Genomic DNA, 22,969 nt, shown 5'->3' on the forward strand with positions numbered 1-22,969 from the left:
TTGCCCGTCGTTAACAAAATTAAACAAGTATATCACACAGTGCATGTAATTTAATGTTGCTTTTATTGAATTCAAGAAATGTATGCTAGGGGTTTTTTTTTTGCTGATTTGCATCTCTAAATGGTACAATTGTTAATTTGATATTACATGTCAAATAAAAACTAATGGGTTTAAAACAAATGCCGATCTGTCGCAAACAGTTTGTCGCTTGAAAATCATTATCTTCAAAGCGGTCAACTTGAAAGTAGGTTTTATATTGATATTCGTTCACTTGGTTATTGGTATAATCTTATATTTATGCGTTTGACAGAATTGAAGGTAAAAACAGGAGTGATATAAATTTCAAACAATGCCAGCGCCTTTCTTTTGGGAAATGTATGAAAAGAAGGCGTGGCGTGTTTTGGAAAATTGCACAAGTACTTTAGCGAAAACAAATGTTATAACGAAAATAATAAAAGCAATGCGTGAGTGTATGAGTAAAATGGATGTAAAAATGTTGCATTTAATTTCCATGAAAATATGTTGCGCTGAAAGGAGACAAAGGGGAGAAAGTTAAATGAAAATTGCACGGAATACTCACCACTTTCGTTTTGTTTCCTTTAAAATTGCTTGGCTGCAGCATCGCAACAGTTGTGTTTATTCTGCTCGCATCCAATATCTTGTTTTTGTTTTTTTTTTTTTTGTATGTCTACGGACTAGGGACAAACCATTCAAGTGAAGTGTTCTTTGCTGCTCTTCTGCCTCACGATTGATTCTTTACTTAGTACTTGTTGAATCGCCTGTTTCTGTAGCCTCCACCGCTGCCGCCACCGCCGCCGCCGCCACGTTGTCTCGTGCGATTGTTGTTTCCGTAGCTCTGGTTGACCTTGTTGGAGTATTTTCCAGATGGCGGCGAGTAAAACTTCTGATCGTTGGATGGCCGCGATTTCTTCTCTGGCTCCTGATCCTTATCCTTGCCGTTAGCAGCGGCTTTCTCCCCAAAAGTGATGGGTGCATGACGCTTGCCCAGCTTGTTCTGAACGCACAAGAATATTGCATTGTTTATAAATATATCAGCTGTAAGAGATAACTTGTGTGCTTACATTTTTTGGCACAATCCAGGAGAGCACAATGTCATGTTTGAATATGGGCGGTGAATGAAATAGATCCCGGATCAGAATGTTGATGTTTGATGTCGTCTTCAGTGCCGTCTGCTTCAGTTGGTTCTCCTCCGTTTTGAGCTCCTCTCCCGTCTTGCCTTTGAGCGACTCCTCCAGTTTCTTAATATAACTACAAGGCAAGTATTATAAAATAAATTATGTAAACAGAATAAAATTTTTGCAAGAACCTACCCCTGTGTTCCCCTTGCAAGATATTGCAATCTAGCTCGAAAGTCTTTTAGTTTCTCTGCATCCTCGACGAAACTTAAACTATTTGGATGATTTTTTCCAAGAGTGTGCAATGCGTACAGTAAGCACTCGGCGTGCGAAAACTGAAACGAGGGCGGTGTATCTCCCAGATCCTCGTCACTCAGCTTTGGCAAAGGCATGTATTCCTGGAAATTGTTTACATGTTATTCGCTCAATTTCGAATGTACCAAGTACACTTACCAGCAATACATTGTAGACTGCATTAATCCGTTCGCTGGCATTGTCCAGCTTGTCTGTGTTGGTTATCATCTCGGCGAATACCTTTAGTAATCTAAGTTGGATTTGATCTTGCGAAACTGCAGTGGCGATCATGTTCCAGGTCTTGATGGGCAACAGTTTATCGCAAACGTGAGCCACGAAGGCCGTGGATTTGATGGTTTTCTATAGGAATGGCAAGAGATTCGATTTAAATGCTCGCCAGGGGTTCGATTTCATGTGCAGCTATTGGAAACTTACCGAAAAGTAAGGAGCCGCAGCAGAGGCGCACTGAATGAATCGCTCCACCACCTCGTCGTCGACGGCTATGATGTCCGCGTCTGTGTTATTTAGCTCCGCCTGCTCCGTGGCCAGCTTGACGAGCTCGGCGTGTCCCGTGATGGTGCTTCCCAGTTTGGTGGCTCCCAGAATTGTCATGCACAGATGAAACTCATCGGCAGTGACATCCTGCAAAGCCTTTTTGATCTCCTCCACGATATAGTCCTCGATTTCCTTGGTAATAACTGTGGGACCCATGGTCAGCAGCTTGGTGGCAATGAACTTGAGGCAGCGCTCCCTTGTCGTTTCATCCCCAGTGGAGATTTGCTGAAACAATCCGGCGATGGAGCTCTTGGTGTCCAATTTTATGATGGCCAGCAGTGAGTTGTTGACCTGCTGGAGTTCTGTGGGATCGTCCAGGATTAACAGCTGGGCCAGAGTATCACCCACTCGGATGGTAGCATCTGCGTTTCCCTGGCACAGTTTCGGCAGATCTTTGATGGCCTGGCGGCGGATCTACAAGGATGATAAAGATATTTAGTTTGTGGAATATGTGGGATATCTTAAGCTGTCAAGATACGGAGCAGGATTACAGGGGATTTCGATTTATTTACACACATCAGCTGCATACAGGCCAAAAATTCCGAGCCTATTGTATCAGCTGGGTAACTTTATGGCACCCACTCACCTGTGTGTCGTCATCCTCGCACAAATCAAACTGCGCGTCTATGGCTGTGTCGGCCAAATCCGGAAAGTGTTTGAAGAAGTTACCAATGAACTGCGATGCCAGGCGCTTCTCCTTCGACGTGCCCTTCACGGCCTTGAGTATCTCTTTATATTCATCCACATGCTGCAATTCGAAAAAAACATGCATATATATATTAGACCATGTATCATATACCGTTTTTTTTTCGGCACGTTTTGCAATGGCGGCATACTTCGGATATTTTATCGCCCGCCTCGGACAGAATCTCGTAGCATTTGTACAGTCGCTCTATGTTGTCCATCTTCTTGGCCAGTGGTACGCACTATATTTGCAGAGGTTTCAAGCGTCTATAGTTTACTTTACACAGTTTTCGTTGCAGTTAAATTGGATGACAGCGTTTCTCAAATGAGAGTTTTTCACGTTGCAAACAAAATGGTGAGCACGGGGGAGTGACCAGATCTCGAGACAGTAAAAACCCAGATGGATATCGATATACCGTTGGGAAAAATTTGTACTACCGTTATTCAGAATACACATCGATAGTTAGAACAAGTTATTAGTACCGTTATTCTGAATACGCATCGATAGTTTAAAAAAGTTATTACTACCGTTGTTTTGAATGCCTATTTCAAATCGATATAAATGTGAAAAATATATAAATACCGATATTCCGGAGGAACTATTTCCAAACGATGTAGTGATATATTTTTATTTGAAATCCTCTTAATGTTAATGACGAATAAGTAAGAATTATTCTTTTAATACGAAACATCTTCCAAAATGTGTCTTTTGAGTAAGTACCAGTATCATTTATATTAACCATGGAATTCCATTTATTCATATAGCGCCAGCCAAAACTGCCTACCAAAATTAATTTAATCAAATGACAATATGACACAACCTCGCATAATTTCAATTTTAAGCCTCTAGCCTCAAGTTCTCACTGCTATCATTATTCCACTCAATAAGTTATTCTAAGAAACTCATTAGCTTCATTTAGCGGAAGGAACTGAGTACAATGATTTAATAGAAGGATGCCATGCATATGTTTATTCCAAACATATTCGTGCTCTTACATACATACATACATAGTTCTAGATACATAATACATTAGACATTTATGGAAGTGCCTTTAAGGCCTGTTCAAAATAATCTACCATCATGGGGTAAACTTCGTCGTACTGCTGAATGTTCTTTCGCCTGGCATTGTCCCGATACCGTTGCAGTGCCCCCGAGATCAGCTCTAGTTTCTCCCGTTCAGCCGTGTGCCCATCCAGCCATTCGATCAGCCGCTCATTGGACCAGTTGGCCGTCGTGTGTGGCGACTGCAGATCTGCTCCAGCGTGTCCGAAGAGCAGCAACAGCACTATGTAACTGGGCACTAGAGAGTCCTCGCCGATTGTCTGCTTGACCAGCTCCTCGGCCGTTTGGACGATCAGCAAGGACATGGCTCTTAGCAGACGCGACGGCTTTCCCAGCTCGGCGAGATTTGGGCAAAGAGGTTTCAACGCCTGTTCCATGTGTTGACAGTCTTGCTTCAAACGCTGCCTTCCGCAGGAGCTTAAAGGTCGCAGAATGCACACATTGTGCAGGAAGAGCTCAATGCAACGTTTGGCCAACTCGTGTCCGCACTTTTTCGTCATCTGCTTGTCATCGAACAGGGCGATGTGATGCGACCAGGATCGGTTGACGAACTCCTAATAGTTTGATTGAGACATATGACTAGCCAAGTATTACATTCAAATTCCCACCCACCTGCAGTTCCTTCATGTACATCGACGGACCTGTGGTAGACATCCTCTCCGAATTCAATCCCGGCTCCCTGTGCATACTCAATACAATGATGCTAATGGTCGTGATAATCGACTCCATTATCTGCTGTAGAATGGTGCCGATCAGTAAATCAGCCTGTTCCAAGGATCGGGATATAATCTCCCTAGCTGTTCCCGGTGTCTTTTCAAAGTGCACATGAAGATCACTGAGCATGCGACGCACTGAATCCTTATAGTAGAACAGAACATTCGCCAGCTGGGTGTTTTGCTGCTGCTGCAGATTGGGCAGATCCACGACCTGCTTGGAATCAGCTCCCAGCTTGATTTGAGCCTCTAGTTTTGTGCACAACTCTTTTCCACAGGCCGCAAATACATTTGCTATGGCATTCGTGAGACGGGAATCGATCAAAGCAGCACTGAGCTCCGTTGATGCCACACGAATAAAGTTGTCCACCGTTTCGTTGCCGGGCAAATCGACTCCCGCCAGACATGCCTTAAAGTTGGCAGCACACTTGCTAACGTAACCCACTTCCAGGGGAGCAAATAGTTCGTTGTCAAACTGAAACTCGCCATGCAGACGCTGCTCCAAGCCACGAGCGGAGGTCAGGAGCTTTGAGAGCCCCTCCTGAAGGGTCTGCGTAACATGCTGGGGGCATTCGTCAAAGGATTTTCGCAGGAGCTGCTGCACCTGCTGCCAAAAACGCTGCGGAATGCACTGATCCGATGATTCTGATGTATAGCCAAACTGGTTGATCTGCTCGAGAGCCGTTTTCAGCAGCTTGATTTGCGTGCAAGTCTCAAAAAGTTCATCATAGAGCAGCCAATGAAGAGACTTCCAGAACTTGGCACGGAAGTTTTGAGTGGTTGTCAACTGGGGAGTTTTTCCTGGTCCCCTCGAGGGAGCAGGTTTGCTCACATTGTGCGTCGGGGACTTGTTCAGCACAGATATATCGTTGCCAGCAAAGCACTCTTTCAGAGATTGCTCCATGTCGGCAATAAAGGTGGCCAATAGGTTATCCAGCGATTTTTCCAGCGTATTGAAATTCATAAAGATCTAAGGAATAAGAACTCTTAGGTATATGCTAGAAAAATGTTTGTTATATCCACCTTCAAGGCATTAACCACTTGGTTTTCATTGCGCTCCTGGAGCCCAGTGACCAACTGCATCTGCGTGAGGTTCCTTATCTTCTGAGCAGAGCTGATCACATAAGCTCGCTCCTGCTGGATAAAATCAATGTCCTTTAGCTCCTTATCTTCGATGAGTTGGCCCAACTCAAAGTGGATTTCGGCCAGGCGTAGGACATCCTTGGTCGCTTTTAGTTTGGCCGTGAGGCTCAGCAATGTTCCAGCCGAGCGGAGTAGGTGACTGACATCGTGCAGACGCCCTAGCACTTGCGTTTGGTTCTCCACCTGCTGGTACTGCGTGTCCACCTGGTTCTTCAGCCGGTGCCCAGTTTCCCTGACCCGCTGCACATCCTCGGCGAGCGCGTTTAAAGCCGCATCGAAGCGCCCAGCGTGGGTGGCCTGCTGCAGTAGAGCTCCGTGCTTGTCGCGCACCTGCTGGTGCAGCTCCTCCTTCGTGTTCTGCAGTTGCTTGGACAGCTCCTGGATTTGCTGGCCAATGGTCAGGTGCGACATGGATGCGGTAAAGTCATTATCATCCGAATCCGCTGCGTTTGGGGTCTTTGTCGCTACCGGGTCTCCAGTCACCATGATGCAGAAGGTTTTAATCTATGGTAATACGAATTATAAGCTGGTATTACACTTTTATTTCCATTACTTGCAGCAATTTTACGTATTGCAAACAAACTGTTTTTCCACGCAACCAAAAACAGGCTGTAATCGATAAATTTCCAGTTGAGCGGGGATTGAATTTTTTGAAGGGGTTTCTAAAAAACTATATAAAGTATTGCGTGATAGCTTAATAATATAATATTTAAATAATAATGTTAAAAACTAGCCGCATCCTTTTTCCGCTTGCTGAAAATATTTTACTTCGACCGCCGACTACGCCCCTGCCACATGAACTTATCGATAACTTGAGGCAGCTGTTGCTCACTTTGTTTTGTGTAAATAATTGGATGCGGAGAAAAACGTATTATTATTGCCATACCTTCTCTAGTCTTTCGCTTTAACAAATTTTCCATGTCGGACGACATCAAGAAGTATTTAGACGGCCTGCTGCAAAAGTAAATATTCCACAGGAAAGGCTGTTCCCAATATGATTAACTTATAATTTTTCCCCCATTCCCCGATTTACACAAAAGGGTCAGCGGGCTGTACGTTATTCAGATTACGGATCGCGACGGAGTGCCCCTCCTGCGGGTTAGCCAGGAGAAGAACGTGGACTTCGCCCTGATGCCCTCGTTCATACCCACATTCACCACCGCCTGCGATCAGGCCAGCAAACTGGGATTGGGCAGAAACAAGACCATCATCTCCATGTACTCCAATTACCAGGTGGTCCAGATGAACAAGCTGCCGCTCATCCTGACCTTTGTGGGCGCGGAGAACTGTAACACGGGACACATTCTCGCACTGGAGCACCAGGTCGATGGCTATTTGGAGGACATTAAACAGGCTGTCACCGAGGCCTAAAGTTAGTCTACCTTGTAATATGCATATTTTTAATATTTACTAAATGTTTATACATACATACTTTATTGAGAACAGAATGAGTTTTTAAAAATCTCAACTCACCATTGTACTATTCCGGGAATTTATTTCATATCCTGCGAAGGGTGATCTCAAAGATGAACAAAGTTCCGAGTCCTCCGTTTTGGCAACAATATCAAATATGCAAACTATTGACACTTTATTTAAAATGAAAAATTCTTGCTGCCTAAAATGTGTACATTCAATTAAATTTCTTCATATAGTTTCTCAATTATAATATACTTTTCCCTATACCTTGAAATCGTCTGTGCTCAAGTATCACGAAAGTAAAATATTTGTATGTTTGAGCTCAAGGAAACCGACTTTAAATCAACATTTTCATTCAGTGATGTTATCTGTTTTAAAAATACTAGGTGTTTACACTTTATTCAGAATGAAACTTGATGTACTTTTTGCTTAAATGCATATACTGAGTTAATTAGCTACAATTCTTGATGGTTTTCCTGCTGCAGTTTGGGAATGATCTCGACAAAATTGATATTCTCCTTTAAAACTAAAATACAATCCCCAAATCTCTGGTCTACGCATGCCAAGCATTCACATTTCTCTGCGGCTCATCCTCATCGTCGATTGTTGAACATTTCAGAGTTCGTCGTGCAGATTCTCCGATTCGGACTGGAAAGCTTCGCTGTCGCAGGCGGCGGGAGTTTCGAATTCAAAGTAGTATTCACAGCGATTGGGCTCGCTGACGGCAGTGATTTTGGGTTCCAGGGCACAACTAATGTTGATGATGGCCGAACGGTTTGGACCATTCCAGCAGGCAGCACCATTGGTGTACTTTTGTTGGGAATATTGCTTTGGCTCTCCACTCCATTTGTCCCAGCGACCCAGCGTGGTTTCAGGCCCACCGCTCCTCGACTTCTGGGAGGCCCGATCGAAGGGACAAAGGGTGTACACATACTCCCGATCTTCGAAATTGTAGCACTGGCCATCGTGCACGGCCCACTCCTCGGTCAGGCCGTAGCCCTTGTTGTTCTGGTCGTCGATCTCGTTAACCTCCTGCTGAATCTCGCGCAGGCTGCGCTCCACTTCCTCGAGAGCATTTCGCGCCTCATTGGCCTGCTGGATCAAACGCTGCGTCTCCGGATCGTAGTTAGGTGGCGTGGCTTCTTCCGCATCCGGAGAGGCTTCGCCAACGCCCACATCGGGTTCCTCATCATCGTACTGATCCTCCTCACCCTCTTCGTCGGCTTCAATATCATCATCGCCGGCGAGTTCAGCTTGTTCTGGAATAGGAAGAAAAAGAAATCAGAACTCAAAGAGTAAGAAATAGTATTCCTATTATCATTACCTTCGCTTAGCTTTGGTGGAGTGGGCTGGATCGACTCGGTGGTGACCTCTGGCTGCTGGGCAACTTCCTCCGGCTGCGGCGGCTGGAACAGACCCTCGGCCAGCATTTGCAGAGACTTAATACGCGGCCAGGCCAGCGTTACGAAAGCATCTAGATCCACTCGTTCGCGCTCGTCCAGGAAGTACTTGGCCTCCTCCACAGTTACCACGCCGTTGCGATCTCTGTCCAGATTCATGTCGACCATCAGTTCGGTAACTTCGACGAAGCCATCTTTGTTGGTGTCGTAGCGCACAAAGGTGAGCGTGGCCTCTTGGCGCATCTGTTGCGGCTCCCGCTCCGCCTGTGCGGTGTCAGCATCCACCTCGCGCTGTTGCTCCTTAAAGATTTCAATGGCTTCTGCCTCTAGAGCCTCAGCGGTTTGCTTGAGCTGCTCCTTTTCGGCGCGCAGCAGTTCCTGTTCCTTGCGTCGTTGATCTAGCTCAAGGCGGCGCGCCTCTCGCTCGGCCCTCATCTGCTTGCCACGGGTAATCATCTCCTGTCGCCGCTCAGCTCCACGTTTGTGCAGCTCCGCTGCATTCCGCCTTTGGACAGCCGCCGCTGCTCCGAGTTCCAAGCAGGTATTCGGGCAACCGACCGTCTCTGACTCGTCACTGCCATCGCAGCAGTCACAGATGCCGTCCTGCACCTGCGAACTGGGTATATTTACCGGCTGGTGGCCTTTGTTCACACAATGGAACTGGCCCTGCGGACAGGCCGCAGTGCCAGGTTCATCGCTTCCATCCGCACAGTCGCAGTAATCGTCGTTGATGTGGGAGAAGGGTATGGTGCGGCTGCCATCCAAGCAGGTCCAACTGTTTTCGCCCGCCCGAGGTTGGTACAGTGAAGCCTTGGCCAGCGGAACACCCAGCGGACGTGGAACTTCGCTGGCAGAGCCTACGTTGGTGGCCACCAGGGCCAGCAGGAGCGGTATTAGCAGCACTTGGCTAAGTTGCAAGCTTTGCATTTTGGCTGTGCTCAGTACTACTCCTAATTAATCTTCTAATTTGAGTTGCCTCCCGAGTGCTGTAAATCTTACGTGGAATTTGCTATGGTTTTTTACGAATCGTAAAATGCCGGTGCAGCACTATCGATGGCAATAGAGACAACTATCGATAGCAACGGGCAGTGGCGGGATTTGAAATGGCCGAAGGGATTTCGTTTGTATGACCGACACGGGGAAATTGGTTTGCTTATTTTAATTTGATTAAATTCCTTGAAAATTTCACGTATTATGTTATGATGCAGAATTACTTTCGCGCTGGTTTTTAGCACCTGACCACTGCACTGCTGACCAACTGTCTTTTCGGCAGTGTGGCAACGCTGCCAAATCAGCTGCCGGTTTGTTATTTAACAAAAGTGGAGGATCATAGAGCCCATAAAATAATGGAGTTCCTGACTAAAGTGTGGGCCAAAGAGGCAACAGCGCCCGAGGCAATAGAAGCCATCACCGGCGCAGCGCAAGAAAAACAAAATGCAAAGACTGAAAAAGCATCTGCCAGTAAGGAGACGAGCACCGAAGAAACCACCACTGCTCAAAAGGATTGGGGCTACGACCTTTATCCGGAGCGAAGGGGCGAAACCTTCAAGCCCAAATGGACACGAGTCCTGTTCGGCTTGGAGGGGCAGGAGAACATTGATCGTTTCAAGTGCGAGGAGAATGTGTACTGGTGTGTCAAAAATGGTCCGCTGGTCAAACTGATGATGGGAGCACTGAAAAGTTCCGGTTGTCCCATCGATCTGCGCCGACACATCTCATGCGAGGTGTGCGACCCCACAGTCACCGGCGGTTACGATCCCAAGCTCAACCAGATCGTGGTCTGCCAGAATATGGCCAGGAACAAGAGCATGGTCCATGGAGTGCTAACGCACGAGATGATTCACATGTTCGACTACTGCAATAACGACATGGACTTCCGCAACGTGGACCACCTGGCCTGCACAGAGATCAGGGCGGCAAACCTGGCGCATTGCTCCTTCTTGAGCGCCATGTTCCAAGGAGATGCCTCGCCATTTAATGTCAAGGAAGCGCATCAGGTGGCTTTCTTATATATTTTTATTAACCAAATGCTTAAGAAACTGAATCCAAATCTATTCTTCTTTTTTTCAGAACTGCGTCAAGTCCAAAGCCCTAGCTTCCGTGCTCGCTGTTCGCAATATTAGCAAAGCAGATGCCGTCGCTGCTGTGGAACGTGTCTTTCCCAAATGCTATGCAGACTTGGAGCCCATTGGCCGGAGAATCCGTCGCAATTCCACGGACCAGCAGAAGGCTTACATGGAGGCACCCATGTATGGCTATGATGTATATTAAATTGCTTTATATATGCCTTTTCTTTTTTAAGTACCCACCCCCACACAATGTTAAATAAAACTATGTTTTAAGCTCGGGACATTTTGAATGTCACACGGCCAGACGGTTTTATATTTAAACCTAATCGCTTGGTTATTTATTAAATTATGTACGATTAGCCATGAAATGTATCAAGTTCATGAGATAAATTCAATTAGTACTATATACCCAGCAGCTAAAACGTATATAAAACATGCTGTTAAGACTGATGCTTTTAGTTTAAGTTGCAAGAGCAGCAGGAGCAAAGGCATGGAGGATTGTGAAATAATTGGAATGATATTCGAAATCATTGGGGATATGCTGTTTGGCAGTAAGTGGGAGGACATGGGAGAAGTGGAGCTGGATAAGTAGTAAAAAAAAAGCGGACATTATAGTCAATTTATCAATAAATAAAGAGGAAATCACTTCATATTATTGCAGGTGATACCTCATCAGATGATGATTACGATGAGTCGAGCACCTAGATTATTATTATTTTAATAATCCGCGAACCTAATAGAAGTTATCAAATGGATTAATCCAAATAAACCATACAAAGTATAATTAACCTTTGAAATAATGCTATAAATACAAAACGAAAATTGTGAAACTACCAAAGTACAACCAACAATATGGACTGTTGTGAGCTGCCGGAAATATTTTTGAGCTTCCTCAACGACCTTTTCTTCTCAGACATAAGTAATGAATTTGTAATGCTATCAAAACAGGGCTTTTTAATCATATTACTATTTTATTTTCATTTTTTGTTTGTAAAGCTGATGCGGAGTACTTGGGCGATTATTACGACAACTACAATTGAAATAGACCAGCGATCGTGAGCAAATAAAAAATTTGATATGAGCATTTACCTTTAAAAGCTTTTCAATACACAAATGTGTACTCGTATATTTGTCCCATTTCTGACCCAGATCATGCAATCATTTCTGATTCGAATTAAGTCCGAATTGGTTGAGCGTTTTTGGTCATGGCTCATTAAAGGGGTCTGGGTCAAAACCGATCTCGAGCGGTAATGTCATTGTACTTCGTTACAAAACGCTGACAACACCGGATCGAAAATGTTTTGGGATCTGCTTGGTGGAATTTTCGAGTTTCTTTTCGGGCTCTTGTTTCCTAGTAAGTTTCGTAGTGACTCAATATTAACTTCAATGGCCATGTATTTACCTATTATTTACCTATTTTTGCCACCAGGTTCTGGTAGTGGGGATGAGCCAGACTCCGAGGAGGTCGAAACCACTTGATGGCCTACATATAAGTTAATATATTTATATTTCATGTTTTTGCTTTATTATATCTACGTAAAATGTGTATGTTTAACATAAATTGCTTCAACAGTTACTACCTCTTCATAGTATTCATTGTGTTGCAATTGAGGATATGTACAGTGCGCACTCGTTACACGCATTTCAACATGTTTATAATCTAAAAAAGCTTGAATTGCTTTTTCAGCTCCATTTTCTTCCATTTCGGCAGCTCGTCAAATTCATAAAAGGACATATTAAACACTGACACAAAATCATCGTGTGTTAGGTGAACCTGCGGTTGGAAAACAGCGTTTTAAAAAAAGGAGATATTCGCATTCTATGTTTAGTTGAACCCACCTCCCTCTTGAGCGGATTAATATCTGGTGGCAGCATATCCATTTCCTGGATGAGCACGGTTAATGGATACTTTTTGTGACCATCAAAGTCCTTCTGTCTGTTGTTCAGGATTAGAGCCGATCCTTCGCTTGCGAAGCAACAATTGCTGGTCACTTTATTTCCCAGATCCTTGCGCATTTTCTCGTAGGAATGGAAGTTCTAAAGTTATACAAAATAAGTTGGTTAACATTTGAAATCTTGGAGCCCTTTTGTTATGGATTACCTTGCCGTAATCGTTTTGCCAGGACTCGAAGAATCCCTTGAAAACATTTGGCTCCTGAAACTGCCTGACCACGGCCAACGCTGTCGCTGATCTGCGTCCGAATGGAGCATTTTGGACATAACTTTGGGCAATCGCTGTGTAGCGTTCCTGGTTTGGGGCCTGCGATCCCAGCCAGACGTAGGTGAGGCTCCCAGTGTCCAGAATATAGGTGCAATCCGAACTGAGATCCTGCTGATCGAATCCGAGAATCTCCTCGTATCTCAGCGAACTCTGTTGCCACCATACCAGAAATAGTTGTACAGGAGGTCTCGGTTTACTCGGAACACTGGTGTTTAGGTAACAATTATTGCTGAGAGTGGGTGAAATGTTACCACCATTGGAGCTACCATTGCACATGCTGCCGGCGCCACTGCTGCTACTGGTGCTGCTGGAACATGAGTTCCCATTTCCGTTGATCACTAGAGTTTGGTTGAAGTACATGGCCACCGATTGCCAGAACTCCTTACTTTCCTTGCCTTCGAGGACCAGAGAGTTTTCCCCCATCAGAGCTCCCACTGCTTTGGCCATCTCGCGGGCATCTCCCGTGCTACTTTGCCCGCACCACACCCAAACATGATTCGTTTTGATCACATAGCAATCTTTGGAGCTGATCGATGACAGATGTGTCTCCTCCACAGCCTTGGCATTGTAGCTAGCATCGCCATAAACTTTCAGCAGAAAGGTGTCCAGCAAGGCATTGGAGTTACCATTGTAAGGCATCTCGGTACGCTGACCGCGCCTGATAATAAGTTTTCCCTCGAAGATCTGAAGGAAGTGCGGTGGTTCATCGAACTCATAGAGCTGTACAAACATTCCAGGCTCCTTGAGCCCATCAAAACTGGCCTTGGCGAACTTGTCCGCCCGGGAAATGGACTCTACAGAGGCCTCCGAACCATTCCACTGGTAGATGATTGTTTTAATGCCAACGGAGGCCAAATCTGCGGGAACAACGGTGGCGCACTGAAGATGAAGTGAATTTATTGGATTGTACACAGAACTTAAGCTTATTATCTTACCTGCACGCTGTACTTGACCACGAAACTGGCATTGGTGGTGAACACAACCGTTTTTGAGATGGGCACCTCTTGCACCTGATCTCCGAAGACACGATAGATTACTCTTTCACCCCTGCCATCATCAACGAGCTGTGTATCTGCAGCCATTTTAGGGCGTTCGCATAGGGAATGGGCATCTAGCTTTCCAAACTTTGTGGACACTGGCTTATGTCCCCTGGTGTTCTCCTGCCAAACATTTAACCAGTTGGCAAAGAGACGCTTAAACTCCACGGGCTCGTGACCCTCGAGGACACGCACCACCAACGTATTATCCGGATATTTCTTCTTTTTAACAAAAGCTCTCCCATTTCCCATGGCAGAAAGGGCATCTGCCTGCGGTGCCTGGCCTCCTACCCACAACCAAATACTCTGGCCGTAGTTGTCCAGTAAATAGACTCCATGGGCATCGCTTAGATCATCTTTTGCTGGCATGCCCACATCCAATTGATCCAGGTGCAGCCTTCCCCGTTGATTGCACTTATAGATGCGGAACTTATTGCTATTGTAGTCGGCGTATTCGCTGACCAACTGACTGGCCTGACAGACCATGCGTTTCTTTAGCGGAAGCATGGTGTTCCACAGCTCCTTGTGCTCCTGGGACATGGCCTGCTCATATCCATCATCGACTATAGTGATTGGCGATCCACTGCAGTGCTTTTGGACCCAGTCGAGGGCACTTCGTCGTTCAATTCCTGAACTGGAGCGCCCTATCCAGACGTAGGTAAGATTATCCGTTTGCAGGACCATTACGTAATCCGAGTTAAAGTGCGACCAATCGATGGTGGCCACCTCAATGGATCGCAACCATTTGCGGGCGTACAATTGAAAAAGTCGTGGCCTCTGGGGCGCGCTTATTAGTGCTCCCGATCGAACACTGAAACGAAATCTGTATTATTTCCCTTCCCAGCGAGAGAGAACAGAGAACTTTAACTCACTCGTAACCCTTCTTGAAATACGAAAGGAATCTCGCACTCTCCAGATTCTGGGTCTCTCGGTAAATAGAGGATATGTTTCCCAGATACGAGTCCAGCTCCTGGATTTTATGAACAACATTGGATCGATTCTGCTCGCTAACATTCTTGCCCAGCCAGTAGTGGATATATCGCTCAAGACTCACATTCGGCTTCTGTTCGCGTGTCTGTAAACATGAGCATTAGTTAAAACCTTGCTGAAACACAAGCCAAACCAACTACTTACGATGGTTTCGTGATTGGCATAATGCCCCGACAAACTTGCTGCATAGATAATGTAGGCGCAGCTATCGTAGAAGGTGCCATAATGTGATCTTTGTACCGCCTCCAGGCGATCCTCGTCTATCTTCCAAATCGCAAAGGTAATCGCATGTTTAGCCACCTTCCGAAATGTGGCATCCACCTTTAAGTCCGGAATGGTGTTGGGACGGATCTCCTTAAATATGTAAATATGTAAATAAGATTTTTAGATCGTTCAATTGAATTTAATGCTATTTAATGGTATATTATGATGTTACGTATTCTATTTAATATGTTATGAAGGGAACACAGTCGTATGATGATTTAATTTACTAATTTAGTCCGAAAATAGAGTTCAAAATTACATGGGAAAAAGACACTCCTTTTCTTGGCTACTTTTCTCGATTTTCCTGAGATTATGCACTTCAACTTAAAGGCACGCAACTCGAACCAATCGAATAAGTCAGGTTTATTAAACGAAATTTCATGTGCAATTACCATTCAGTGCTCCCGTTTTCACTGCAAGTTGGTGACAATGTCACAATCAGGTTGCATGAACAGCACTTGCCACGACATTGAACACCTTTCAAACGATCGCCAATTGTTGCTGTCATGAGACACTTGAGACACAACGCCAAGGATAAAGAAATTGCTCAAAACTAGCAAAAGAAAAATGAAAACCAGAAACCCCAAACCCGAACCCGTCTGCAGAAGTGCTCTGCATCCGATTGGAGGAGGCGCAAGTGATAGTGAAAACCAAAAGTGAACAGGGGCGGGCCGTGAACCACATCCAACCACATCACGTTGGTGGTGCAGCCAGTTTTTGTTGGCCGCCGTCGAACATTAGGTTTTTATTTATTTATGGAACGCAGCAAAGTGGAAAGTGGTTGCATATACGCATACAATAGGCACAGACGCACTGCATCTTCATCTTCATCTTCATTTCAATCGTGATCTCGGCTAGCGGTTTGGGGTCAATAGGCAGGCTGCCTCTTTGGCTAATTAATGTTTTGACATCGGAGTCTGGTGTGCCGCGTTTCATTTGTGATTACATGGTGGCGTGCTCAGTGACCAAAGACGAGTTCATGCTTCGCCTGGCAGCGTTTGCTACTCCCACCAAATGACATTTCATGGAAATCACAATAGTTAATGACTGCCTTTTACTGGGTCTGCTCATAAATAAGCAATGCATAAAATGCGCTGCACACACCACATAACATAAAAGCATTTTAATTGTCGCCTGCGCGAATGGTGAAATAACTCGGATTACTTTAACTGGGCGCTTGGGTTAACCAGGTTTTCCAGCTCTCTGGCTCCATCATGATTGATTGATCTTCGCTGCCGACAGCTAAACTACATTTGTCATGCTCTCTCACAAAAAGTCAATTTTCTCTGTCAAGCGCTTAGCAAATTATAACATTTTTTTTTAAACTTTGTTTTCAGCAGAGACTTTCACAGCCGCCAATTATCAGCATTAATCTAAGCGAAAGCTGATCGCCGAAATGTTCTGAATAGAATGTTAAAAATAATTTCAGATACCCATCTATCTTAAGACAGCTATTGTGTTAAATTTTTACTTTCCTTGCGGTAAGGCTATTAACTTGATGGATGATGCTCAAAAGTTTAATTGCTGGCCATCGATGGTTTTAAACATTTGAAGAATTTGGACCACACTTACTTTTACTGCACAAGGTATGAAAATTTAGAAGTTCATTTGGAAATCGAACCCTTTTTTTTTTACTTAAGGAAGAAGTATTGAGTATTACAAGGAATTATACATTAATTTTAAATTTGCCGCAAGTGATTTGCCCAATTGATTTAATCAAATAAAAGACTGTCAATTTCCTTGCGAAAATCTTTATTAATTTCCCCCCTAATAATGGTGTCAACAAATCTCTTACAAGACCTGGGCAAACACCATCGTCAGGCGCTAAAATTGATTGTAATTGATAAACAAATAATTGCCAGCTCGTAATTAACAGCTGAAACTTGCTAAATAAACTTGTATAGGCTGGCCAAGATACTGGTAAATATAGGAGAGCTGATGGGAGAGATTCGAGACGCGAAATATGCATAATGAAAAGCCTGTAGTTACCGTTTCTTTTGGTGACAGCGATAGCTCCATGTGCGCGGATGTATCTGTATCTGAAAGATACAGCACAGCTGCCTTGAACTAGTTTTGATTTGTCTCCCCCTCCCCACAAAACCGATGGCAATTCCGATGGAAGCCGGCAGCAGCGCAGCTCAAAGTGAAATCCTTGCGAGTTTTCGTTTTGCCAGCGCTTTTGAAAAGCGAATGTCGCTGCCGCACACTCACTTCAAAAACACACACGCAGCAGCGTTTTGAGAGCGATCGGTTCGCTCAAAAAATCACGATACATAAAATTCGAAAAAAATTTTGAATGGGGGTGTTGATATCCCAAAAAACGTAGCCAAAATAGAGGCGAAACTGAAAGTTAAGCCAAATGCTAGCCTGGATTCGATTCAATTCGATTCGTTTTCGTTTTAACAGACACTCGCGATTCGCGTTCTTTTTTTTCCACAGCAGATTTTCCCGAGTCTCTTGCGAAGCGTCTTTGCCAGCAGAAAGCCAACTGCAGACTGGCCGCCTCGAAATGCCGCGCTCCAAGTTTATGGCCAGGCCAGCTTTGGTGTATCGCTGTACAACAGCTTCGAGCCAAATGAGCAAGTGGGAAGCACCACCAGCGACTGACTGTGTGACTCAGAAATGAATGAAAATTATCAGTTAGATTGTCGGTTTTCCTCTCCACAACCTTTCAGTTTCCAACCGAACTGGCTGAGAAAAGCAGAAAGCGCAGCGCACTTTGTTGCGGTTTCTTGGCCGTTTCCTTAACTTGGCCTGGCTCATGCTCTTGGTCTTGGGCCAACGAAACTCTGAGCTCTGAGTTCTGGGCTAAAGGCTAAGGGGAACAGGCTGGCAAACGGGGTCTAAACAAATTCTTACGGGGTGTTTGCTAATTCCTTCTATTAGCTCTCTGCGGATTAACAATTGCTTGTGTGAGCGAGTTTTGCTGGCTCCATCAGCTAATGGCAGGAGTTTGATATCAAAGGGTTTCAGAAATGTGTTGAAAAATCATAAGTGAAATTGCTAGTTCATTCATTTATGTTTGCATTTTTGCATAAAGCTTGAACTTTATTCAAAAATATGTGAACTATAGCATTAAAGTTCGTTAAGGAATATGTAAGTATGCATTAAATGCGTAAAAAACCTTTTTAGAACTAGTAACATTCGATGCTCCATTAATAGAGCATTGATTCTTCTACCAGGTGAACTCCACTTCATCGTTTTGTATCCAGAAACTGACTCCACACTTTCTGCTGCACCGACATTCTCCGCAGGCAATCAAGCACAAACAGTGGAGCTCGGCTGGCGGGGAAGTACTTATGTCCACATCGGTGTTGTACATTCCATCGATTTGCATCTCTCGGGTTTCCTACGGCTTTTGTCAACCGAGCTGACGCGCTCGACTGGCTTGAGTCCTCACTTTTATGATTTATGTTTGGAGATTGGCAGACGGTCATTTGATGGCCATAATTAACACGACTGGAGGGCGATTTTGGGGATCGAGGATGGGGTGTACCAACTGCGCCGGAGAAATGTGGTTAAATTATTTCGGGGGAACAATTTGGCAGCGATTTGTTTAGCAATTCAGAGCCGAGTTTCGACTCAATTAAGTCGAAAATGTCTTGTGTATGACTCGGTAATGAGTCGAAATGGTTTTCCAGTGTGTTCCAAAGCGTGAATGACACTAATGGGTCTGGCCCAGAGAACCGTGTATCTGTGTATCTTTGTAGCTTTGTATCTTCGTATCTGCGTATCCACATATCCACGTATCCGCATCTTGGCAAGACAATGCGATGCCTTTCAAAACCAACCAAAAAACACAACTCTCTTTGCTAGCCATGTTTCATGTTTCCATGATGTTTTTTCCCCAACTCTGGCCAACTCAAAACTCTGACAAGTTCAATCAACCGTTGAGGTTGAGGCGTGAACTGGGGAAATGGCGAGAAACATAACTAAAAAATGAAAGCAATTGTATATGAAAATGTAAATTGTAAATGCAAAGCATTTTTTTTTGTATACAGCTGAAAATGTGCGACTTTTAGCATGATGAAAAATTGCAATTTACGATTTATGATAATTACACACGTCAACCCGCAACAAGACGAACGACCAGGCCAATTGACTTTTCCTTTTAAGCCGAAAAAAAGGCAGCAAACCATTTGATTGTTGTTTGCCTCTCTCATTGTTGCGAGAAACACATTAAGACCATTTTGTGGCCACACGCGACATTTACGTAAAGTCTGGAAAAGCGTCTGAAAAGCGCCACAATAATGCAACATCGACTTGTGGCATTTTCATTTTCCGCAACTGCCAACGGGAAACGGCCAGCCGGCAAAGTACCGCTTTTGAATCTTATTTTTTTTTTATTTTTTCTCTCATTGTTTTCCAATGTTTTCCTCTAGCGGTGATTGTGCCAATGGATCTTTGCTCTTTTCCAGCCTTTTCATTAGCCAATTCTGAAGATGGCCAAGGAATGGCAAGCATGCTGCTGTCAGTGGCCACTCGATCTTCGGGCTAAAAGCAGACCACATTAATTGCCAGCCGCTCCAGATCCAGATTCTGGTCTAGATTCAGGTCCCAGACAGACTCCTCTCAATGGGGGGAATCTCCACTGGCAGTTTGAGGCATGATCGATGTATTGTTAAGTGGAGGTGGGTTGGAAATATTATGCCATATATCACTGACGAAAAACGATTTTTACATGACATTTTAAATATATACCCGACACTTGATAAAGACATAAAAAACGTATAACTTAACATAACTCACACATAACGGGATGGCTAGCAACTGAACAATTAAAAGTTGTATCTATACAAGTTACAGCATTTATTTTCTGTATTTTAATAGATACTTATAGTTAAGCTTAAAGGAAATAACTTATATTAACCATATTTCTTTATAATTTCTTTATAATTACAGATTTCAAACAAGATAAATAGAATATACATATATTTTTAAAATTATTTTTAGGCCAAATTAGCTTACGTTGCGCGATAGACAAGTAAATCAAGATGTTTAGCAAAGAAATACCTAATTAAAGTAAAGCTATGTTAAGGATTTATATTTCCAGGAAAAGAAGATCGTTGCAACAACGCTCTTTTTAATTGGACTTCTTGCCACCTGTAGCCTTTTATGAGGCCAAACACGTCGGCAGATCGGATGGCAAAATCCGAATATCAATAACAATAACAGGTGTTTTGACTGGCTGGCAGTGCTTTTGATTTAGCATTAATAAATGGTTAATTAGCTGCGATAGGCGGGAACAAAGCTGGAGACCACAAATCATAATAGTTTTGAAAGGCGTTCGATCTTTGGATTGAAATCGAATTGGATTTTCCACAGCCGCATTCGAGTTATGCTGCGCTTTTCACGAAGTAGCTACCGCAAATGTTGTTTTCCAGTTTTTTTTGTCGTTTTTGTTTCCCCGCTTTTTGTTTGCCACTCGAAACCGCAATTTGGTATTGTAGGCTTCCCACGCCAAAAAAATAAAATAAAAAAAAAGTTAAGTGTGGGTGAATTAAGCACGAAGAGTTCAAAAATAATTTCTTCATTCAAATCGTAGGAAGTGAAAAGTTGGACAACAATTGCGCTGGAAGCTGAGCATTTTGGGAGTCATAAGCAAATAAATCCAGCCTAACGGTTACTTAACTGTTACTTAACATGCAATTAACCCTCAGTTAAAAACTGAATAATGCAAATATAACCAGATTCGGTTCGGGTTCAGCTGCGCTGAGATAATATATTTAACAAAAAAAAAAAAAAATAACACAAAGATACAGAAACACAAACACAGCAGATGTGCTGCAATAACTTTCTAACTAAGGGGTCATTCGTCTTAATTATCACACGACGACTGGGAAAAGCGTTTGCATGGAAATTCATTAGGCAGGCCCTTAAAAGATAGCCGGGCTATAATCATAATCTGTAGCACTGAACCAACCACTGTCCATCGGCCAAGACCAAGATTCAAAACAAAATTAGTGGGGAAAAAGCCATAAAAAACATAAAGAAAGCTGCGGACGGGTTGGGCCACCAGTTGCGTAGAAATTCTTCCCACCTTTATGGGTTTGTTTGGCTTTATATGTAGATGCTGCTTCTTCGGTTTCGTGCTAATGCGTCGTTGTTCTCCCAAGATCTCGTTTCTGTTCTGACATTTGATCACCGGAAGCTATCTTCAAGCATCGCCAGAAGCCCGCTTAATTACGCATAATCTCTTTTGGGGTCACCACATCTCGGGGTCTCCAGCTGGGCGCCACGAATGAATCCATTTTCGTTGTGCATTTCATTAGTCTTGGTCCGAATCCATTTGAAATTGGTTTACCATTTCCCGTATAACATTTTCTTTGTTTGGAGTGCGACGTTTAGACACGTATTTTGTGTGCCGCTTGTCTTTCGAAGATATGGTAAATTGGTATCCAATATCCATCGTCTCGAATTGAACGGAAAGTGAAGATACACGAAGTGTGCTCTTAATTATCTGTTTGTCCCAGCTCACTTTTATTCTTGGAACAGTAGTGAATCTGCAATTAATTGATTCGAAGATGCAAGGTCGGGAGTGCTGAGCTCTTATCAGAGACATTACCTTGATAGACTTGATAACACCTGTGGCATGTTGATGCAATAATTAATATGAATTTAATGCGTAAGAAGATGTCGAATGATTTAAGGATAAATTCATTTTAGCACGATCAAGTTATCAATTTGGCTTAAAGTTCACTTCCTTATCCTCGTGCACCCTTTGAGTTACCACTGTACTTCAAGTTAGCACTAAATATCCTTTGTATGTACATATGTATGTAGATTTGATTACCTAACTTTAATCGATTTCAGCTTCAGCTGCATATGCATCTCGCCAGCGCAGATTTCTGCCGCAAAGCGCTTAATTAATTATTTCGCGCCATAAAATGTGGCAACACCTATTTAATTAATTTGCACTCACCTGCTTGATGAAATTAAACGGCGGCATTTTTGTGGTCCAATTTGCGGCTGCGCTACAATGCAAATTAGAGTATTCGCTTGTTTCTTTTTTGTGTAGAAATGGAATGGGGCAGGTGCAATTGTTGTTGCAACTCCAAAAGCAAACAATCTAATTAACTTTTTCGCACTTCGCGGACTATTTGTTGTGTTTATGGCTGTCACCTTTTTGGCATTCGCTTTGTTTGGCCGCCTTTTTTTGCAATTCGCTTTCGCGCGCTTCTTCGCACAGTTTACCGTTAGTGGGAAAAAGAGAGCGCCACACAAGTGATAACGCGTCTTTTGGCACTGCAACTTTATTTGCGCACTTTCCAAACAAATTAACCCGAATTAACGTCAAGCGGAAGTCAAACAAAAGGATATAGTCGTGCGATCCGCTCGCTGATCGGTGGCATTAACGTCTAACTTAACCCGTGAAAAGTCGACTGGCGACTGAACGTGAAAAACTTCAATTGAAGCGCTCCGATCGCAGTTACATACATGCATACATACGTACTTAAGTGTAACATACAGACATACACATGTACATGTACTTGCTATGTATGTATGCTTCTCTGCCGACGTCGGTGAATGTGACCCTTTCGAGTTCCACTTTGACCATGGCCAACATTTGAAAGGGTATGCTCGACCATTGGGTCGGCTTAATTATAAATATGTACGTAGGTAACAATTATAAGTGTTTGTACACCAACGGAATGAGAAAGAGTTGGATAATTACAGTTGCCAGGCATTAGTTGCAAATTCCAGATGTGGAAAGTGCATGTCTGCAAAATAATAAATACTGACTAACAGGTTTGAATTGGTAGGAATTTCAATCATCAACGGAAATGTTATACAAATTTTAACTTACATGTGTGCATAACACATTCTTTAAAAACAATAAGAATACTTACATAGTAAATATACATACGTGCAAAGGGATGAACATAGGAACATAGATATTTAAAAAAGTGATGTACGAATGTGCATCAGATCATTGGTAAGTACCCCATTTCGTATGAGTTCAATAATTGATTAAACCAATTAC

General features: G+C 43.6%; 9 protein-coding genes and 1 non-coding gene across 18 annotated transcripts; 6 read left to right on the plus strand and 4 right to left on the minus strand.

Moving 5' to 3' along the window:
- Window positions 1-84: 84 nt before the first annotated feature.
- On the minus strand, window positions 85-3,061 carry cass (cassowary). The gene is made up of 7 exons (NM_058106.5): window positions 2,822-3,061; window positions 2,572-2,733; window positions 1,866-2,399; window positions 1,590-1,790; window positions 1,332-1,534; window positions 1,083-1,269; window positions 85-1,015 (listed from the first exon to the last, which is right to left on the minus strand). The coding sequence occupies exons 1-7, from the start codon at window positions 2,888-2,890 to the stop codon at window positions 761-763; spliced, it is 1,611 nt and encodes a 536-aa protein (NP_477454.1). The 5' UTR covers window positions 2,891-3,061; the 3' UTR covers window positions 85-760.
- A 553-nt stretch (window positions 3,062-3,614) lies between these two features.
- Window positions 3,615-6,202, minus strand: fws (four way stop). Of its 5 annotated transcripts, none has more exons than NM_001259130.2 (4): window positions 6,146-6,202; window positions 5,469-6,092; window positions 4,345-5,415; window positions 3,615-4,286 (listed from the first exon to the last, which is right to left on the minus strand). In NM_001259130.2, the coding sequence occupies exons 2-4, from the start codon at window positions 6,072-6,074 to the stop codon at window positions 3,708-3,710; spliced, it is 2,256 nt and encodes a 751-aa protein (NP_001246059.1). In that variant the 5' UTR covers window positions 6,075-6,092; window positions 6,146-6,202; the 3' UTR covers window positions 3,615-3,707. The 5 variants fall into 5 exon arrangements, with proteins under 5 accessions (NP_001246059.1, NP_724058.1, NP_001286015.1 ...); NM_165221.3 differs by having other exon boundaries at window positions 6,142-6,202; NM_001299086.1 differs by having other exon boundaries at window positions 6,142-6,172.
- Window positions 6,203-6,403: 201 nt separating this feature from the next.
- Window positions 6,404-7,210, plus strand: Lamtor3 (Late endosomal/lysosomal adaptor, MAPK and MTOR activator 3). Of its 2 annotated transcripts, none has more exons than NM_001259133.2 (2): window positions 6,404-6,550; window positions 6,629-7,210. In NM_001259133.2, exons 1-2 carry the CDS (start codon window positions 6,507-6,509, stop codon window positions 6,957-6,959), a joined length of 375 nt encoding a protein of 124 aa, NP_001246062.1. In that variant the 5' UTR covers window positions 6,404-6,506; the 3' UTR covers window positions 6,960-7,210. The 2 variants fall into 2 exon arrangements, with proteins under 2 accessions (NP_001246062.1, NP_609843.1); NM_135999.4 differs by having other exon boundaries at window positions 6,629-7,029.
- Window positions 7,161-9,480, minus strand: GCS2beta (Glucosidase 2 beta subunit). Of its 2 annotated transcripts, none has more exons than NM_136000.3 (2): window positions 8,329-9,480; window positions 7,161-8,263 (listed from the first exon to the last, which is right to left on the minus strand). In NM_136000.3, exons 1-2 carry the CDS (start codon window positions 9,329-9,331, stop codon window positions 7,620-7,622), a joined length of 1,647 nt encoding a protein of 548 aa, NP_609844.1. In that variant the 5' UTR covers window positions 9,332-9,480; the 3' UTR covers window positions 7,161-7,619. The 2 variants fall into 2 exon arrangements, with proteins under 2 accessions (NP_609844.1, NP_001246063.1); NM_001259134.2 differs by having other exon boundaries at window positions 7,371-8,263.
- Window positions 9,481-9,673: 193 nt separating this feature from the next.
- Window positions 9,674-10,797, plus strand: CG5131 (uncharacterized protein). The gene is made up of 2 exons (NM_136001.2): window positions 9,674-10,401; window positions 10,475-10,797. The coding sequence occupies exons 1-2, from the start codon at window positions 9,751-9,753 to the stop codon at window positions 10,673-10,675; spliced, it is 852 nt and encodes a 283-aa protein (NP_609845.1). The 5' UTR covers window positions 9,674-9,750; the 3' UTR covers window positions 10,676-10,797.
- Window positions 10,798-10,929: 132 nt separating this feature from the next.
- CG43221 (uncharacterized protein) lies at window positions 10,930-11,538 on the plus strand. The gene is made up of 3 exons (NM_001347767.1): window positions 10,930-11,024; window positions 11,135-11,392; window positions 11,470-11,538. Exons 1-2 carry the CDS (start codon window positions 10,964-10,966, stop codon window positions 11,176-11,178), a joined length of 105 nt encoding a protein of 34 aa, NP_001334741.1. The 5' UTR covers window positions 10,930-10,963; the 3' UTR covers window positions 11,179-11,392; window positions 11,470-11,538.
- CG43645 (uncharacterized protein) lies at window positions 10,930-11,538 on the plus strand. Its single transcript, NM_001347768.1, has 3 exons — window positions 10,930-11,024; window positions 11,135-11,392; window positions 11,470-11,538. The coding sequence occupies exons 2-3, from the start codon at window positions 11,326-11,328 to the stop codon at window positions 11,511-11,513; spliced, it is 111 nt and encodes a 36-aa protein (NP_001334742.1). The 5' UTR covers window positions 10,930-11,024; window positions 11,135-11,325; the 3' UTR covers window positions 11,514-11,538.
- A 198-nt stretch (window positions 11,539-11,736) lies between these two features.
- Window positions 11,737-11,974, plus strand: CG43220 (uncharacterized protein). Its single transcript, NM_001273604.2, has 2 exons — window positions 11,737-11,827; window positions 11,903-11,974. The coding sequence occupies exons 1-2, from the start codon at window positions 11,770-11,772 to the stop codon at window positions 11,950-11,952; spliced, it is 108 nt and encodes a 35-aa protein (NP_001260533.1). The 5' UTR covers window positions 11,737-11,769; the 3' UTR covers window positions 11,953-11,974.
- A 4-nt stretch (window positions 11,975-11,978) lies between these two features.
- qua (quail) lies at window positions 11,979-22,381 on the minus strand. Of its 3 annotated transcripts, none has more exons than NM_165222.2 (7): window positions 21,908-22,381; window positions 14,866-15,075; window positions 14,604-14,806; window positions 13,630-14,542; window positions 12,575-13,573; window positions 12,313-12,510; window positions 11,979-12,247 (listed from the first exon to the last, which is right to left on the minus strand). In NM_165222.2, exons 1-7 carry the CDS (start codon window positions 21,932-21,934, stop codon window positions 12,134-12,136), a joined length of 2,664 nt encoding a protein of 887 aa, NP_724060.1. In that variant the 5' UTR covers window positions 21,935-22,381; the 3' UTR covers window positions 11,979-12,133. The 3 variants fall into 3 exon arrangements, with proteins under 3 accessions (NP_724060.1, NP_724061.1, NP_001246066.1); NM_165223.3 differs by lacking the exon at window positions 21,908-22,381 and adding an exon at window positions 16,975-17,488; NM_001259137.2 differs by lacking the exon at window positions 21,908-22,381 and adding an exon at window positions 16,975-17,488 and having other exon boundaries at window positions 13,630-14,554.
- asRNA:CR45715 (antisense RNA:CR45715) lies at window positions 22,184-22,870 on the plus strand. The gene has a single exon (NR_124331.1).
- The last annotated feature ends 99 nt before the right edge of the window (window positions 22,871-22,969 follow it).

Source organism: Drosophila melanogaster, chromosome 2L, assembly GCF_000001215.4.
Source record: "Drosophila melanogaster chromosome 2L".
Classification (NCBI taxonomy): domain Eukaryota; kingdom Metazoa; phylum Arthropoda; class Insecta; order Diptera; family Drosophilidae; genus Drosophila; species Drosophila melanogaster.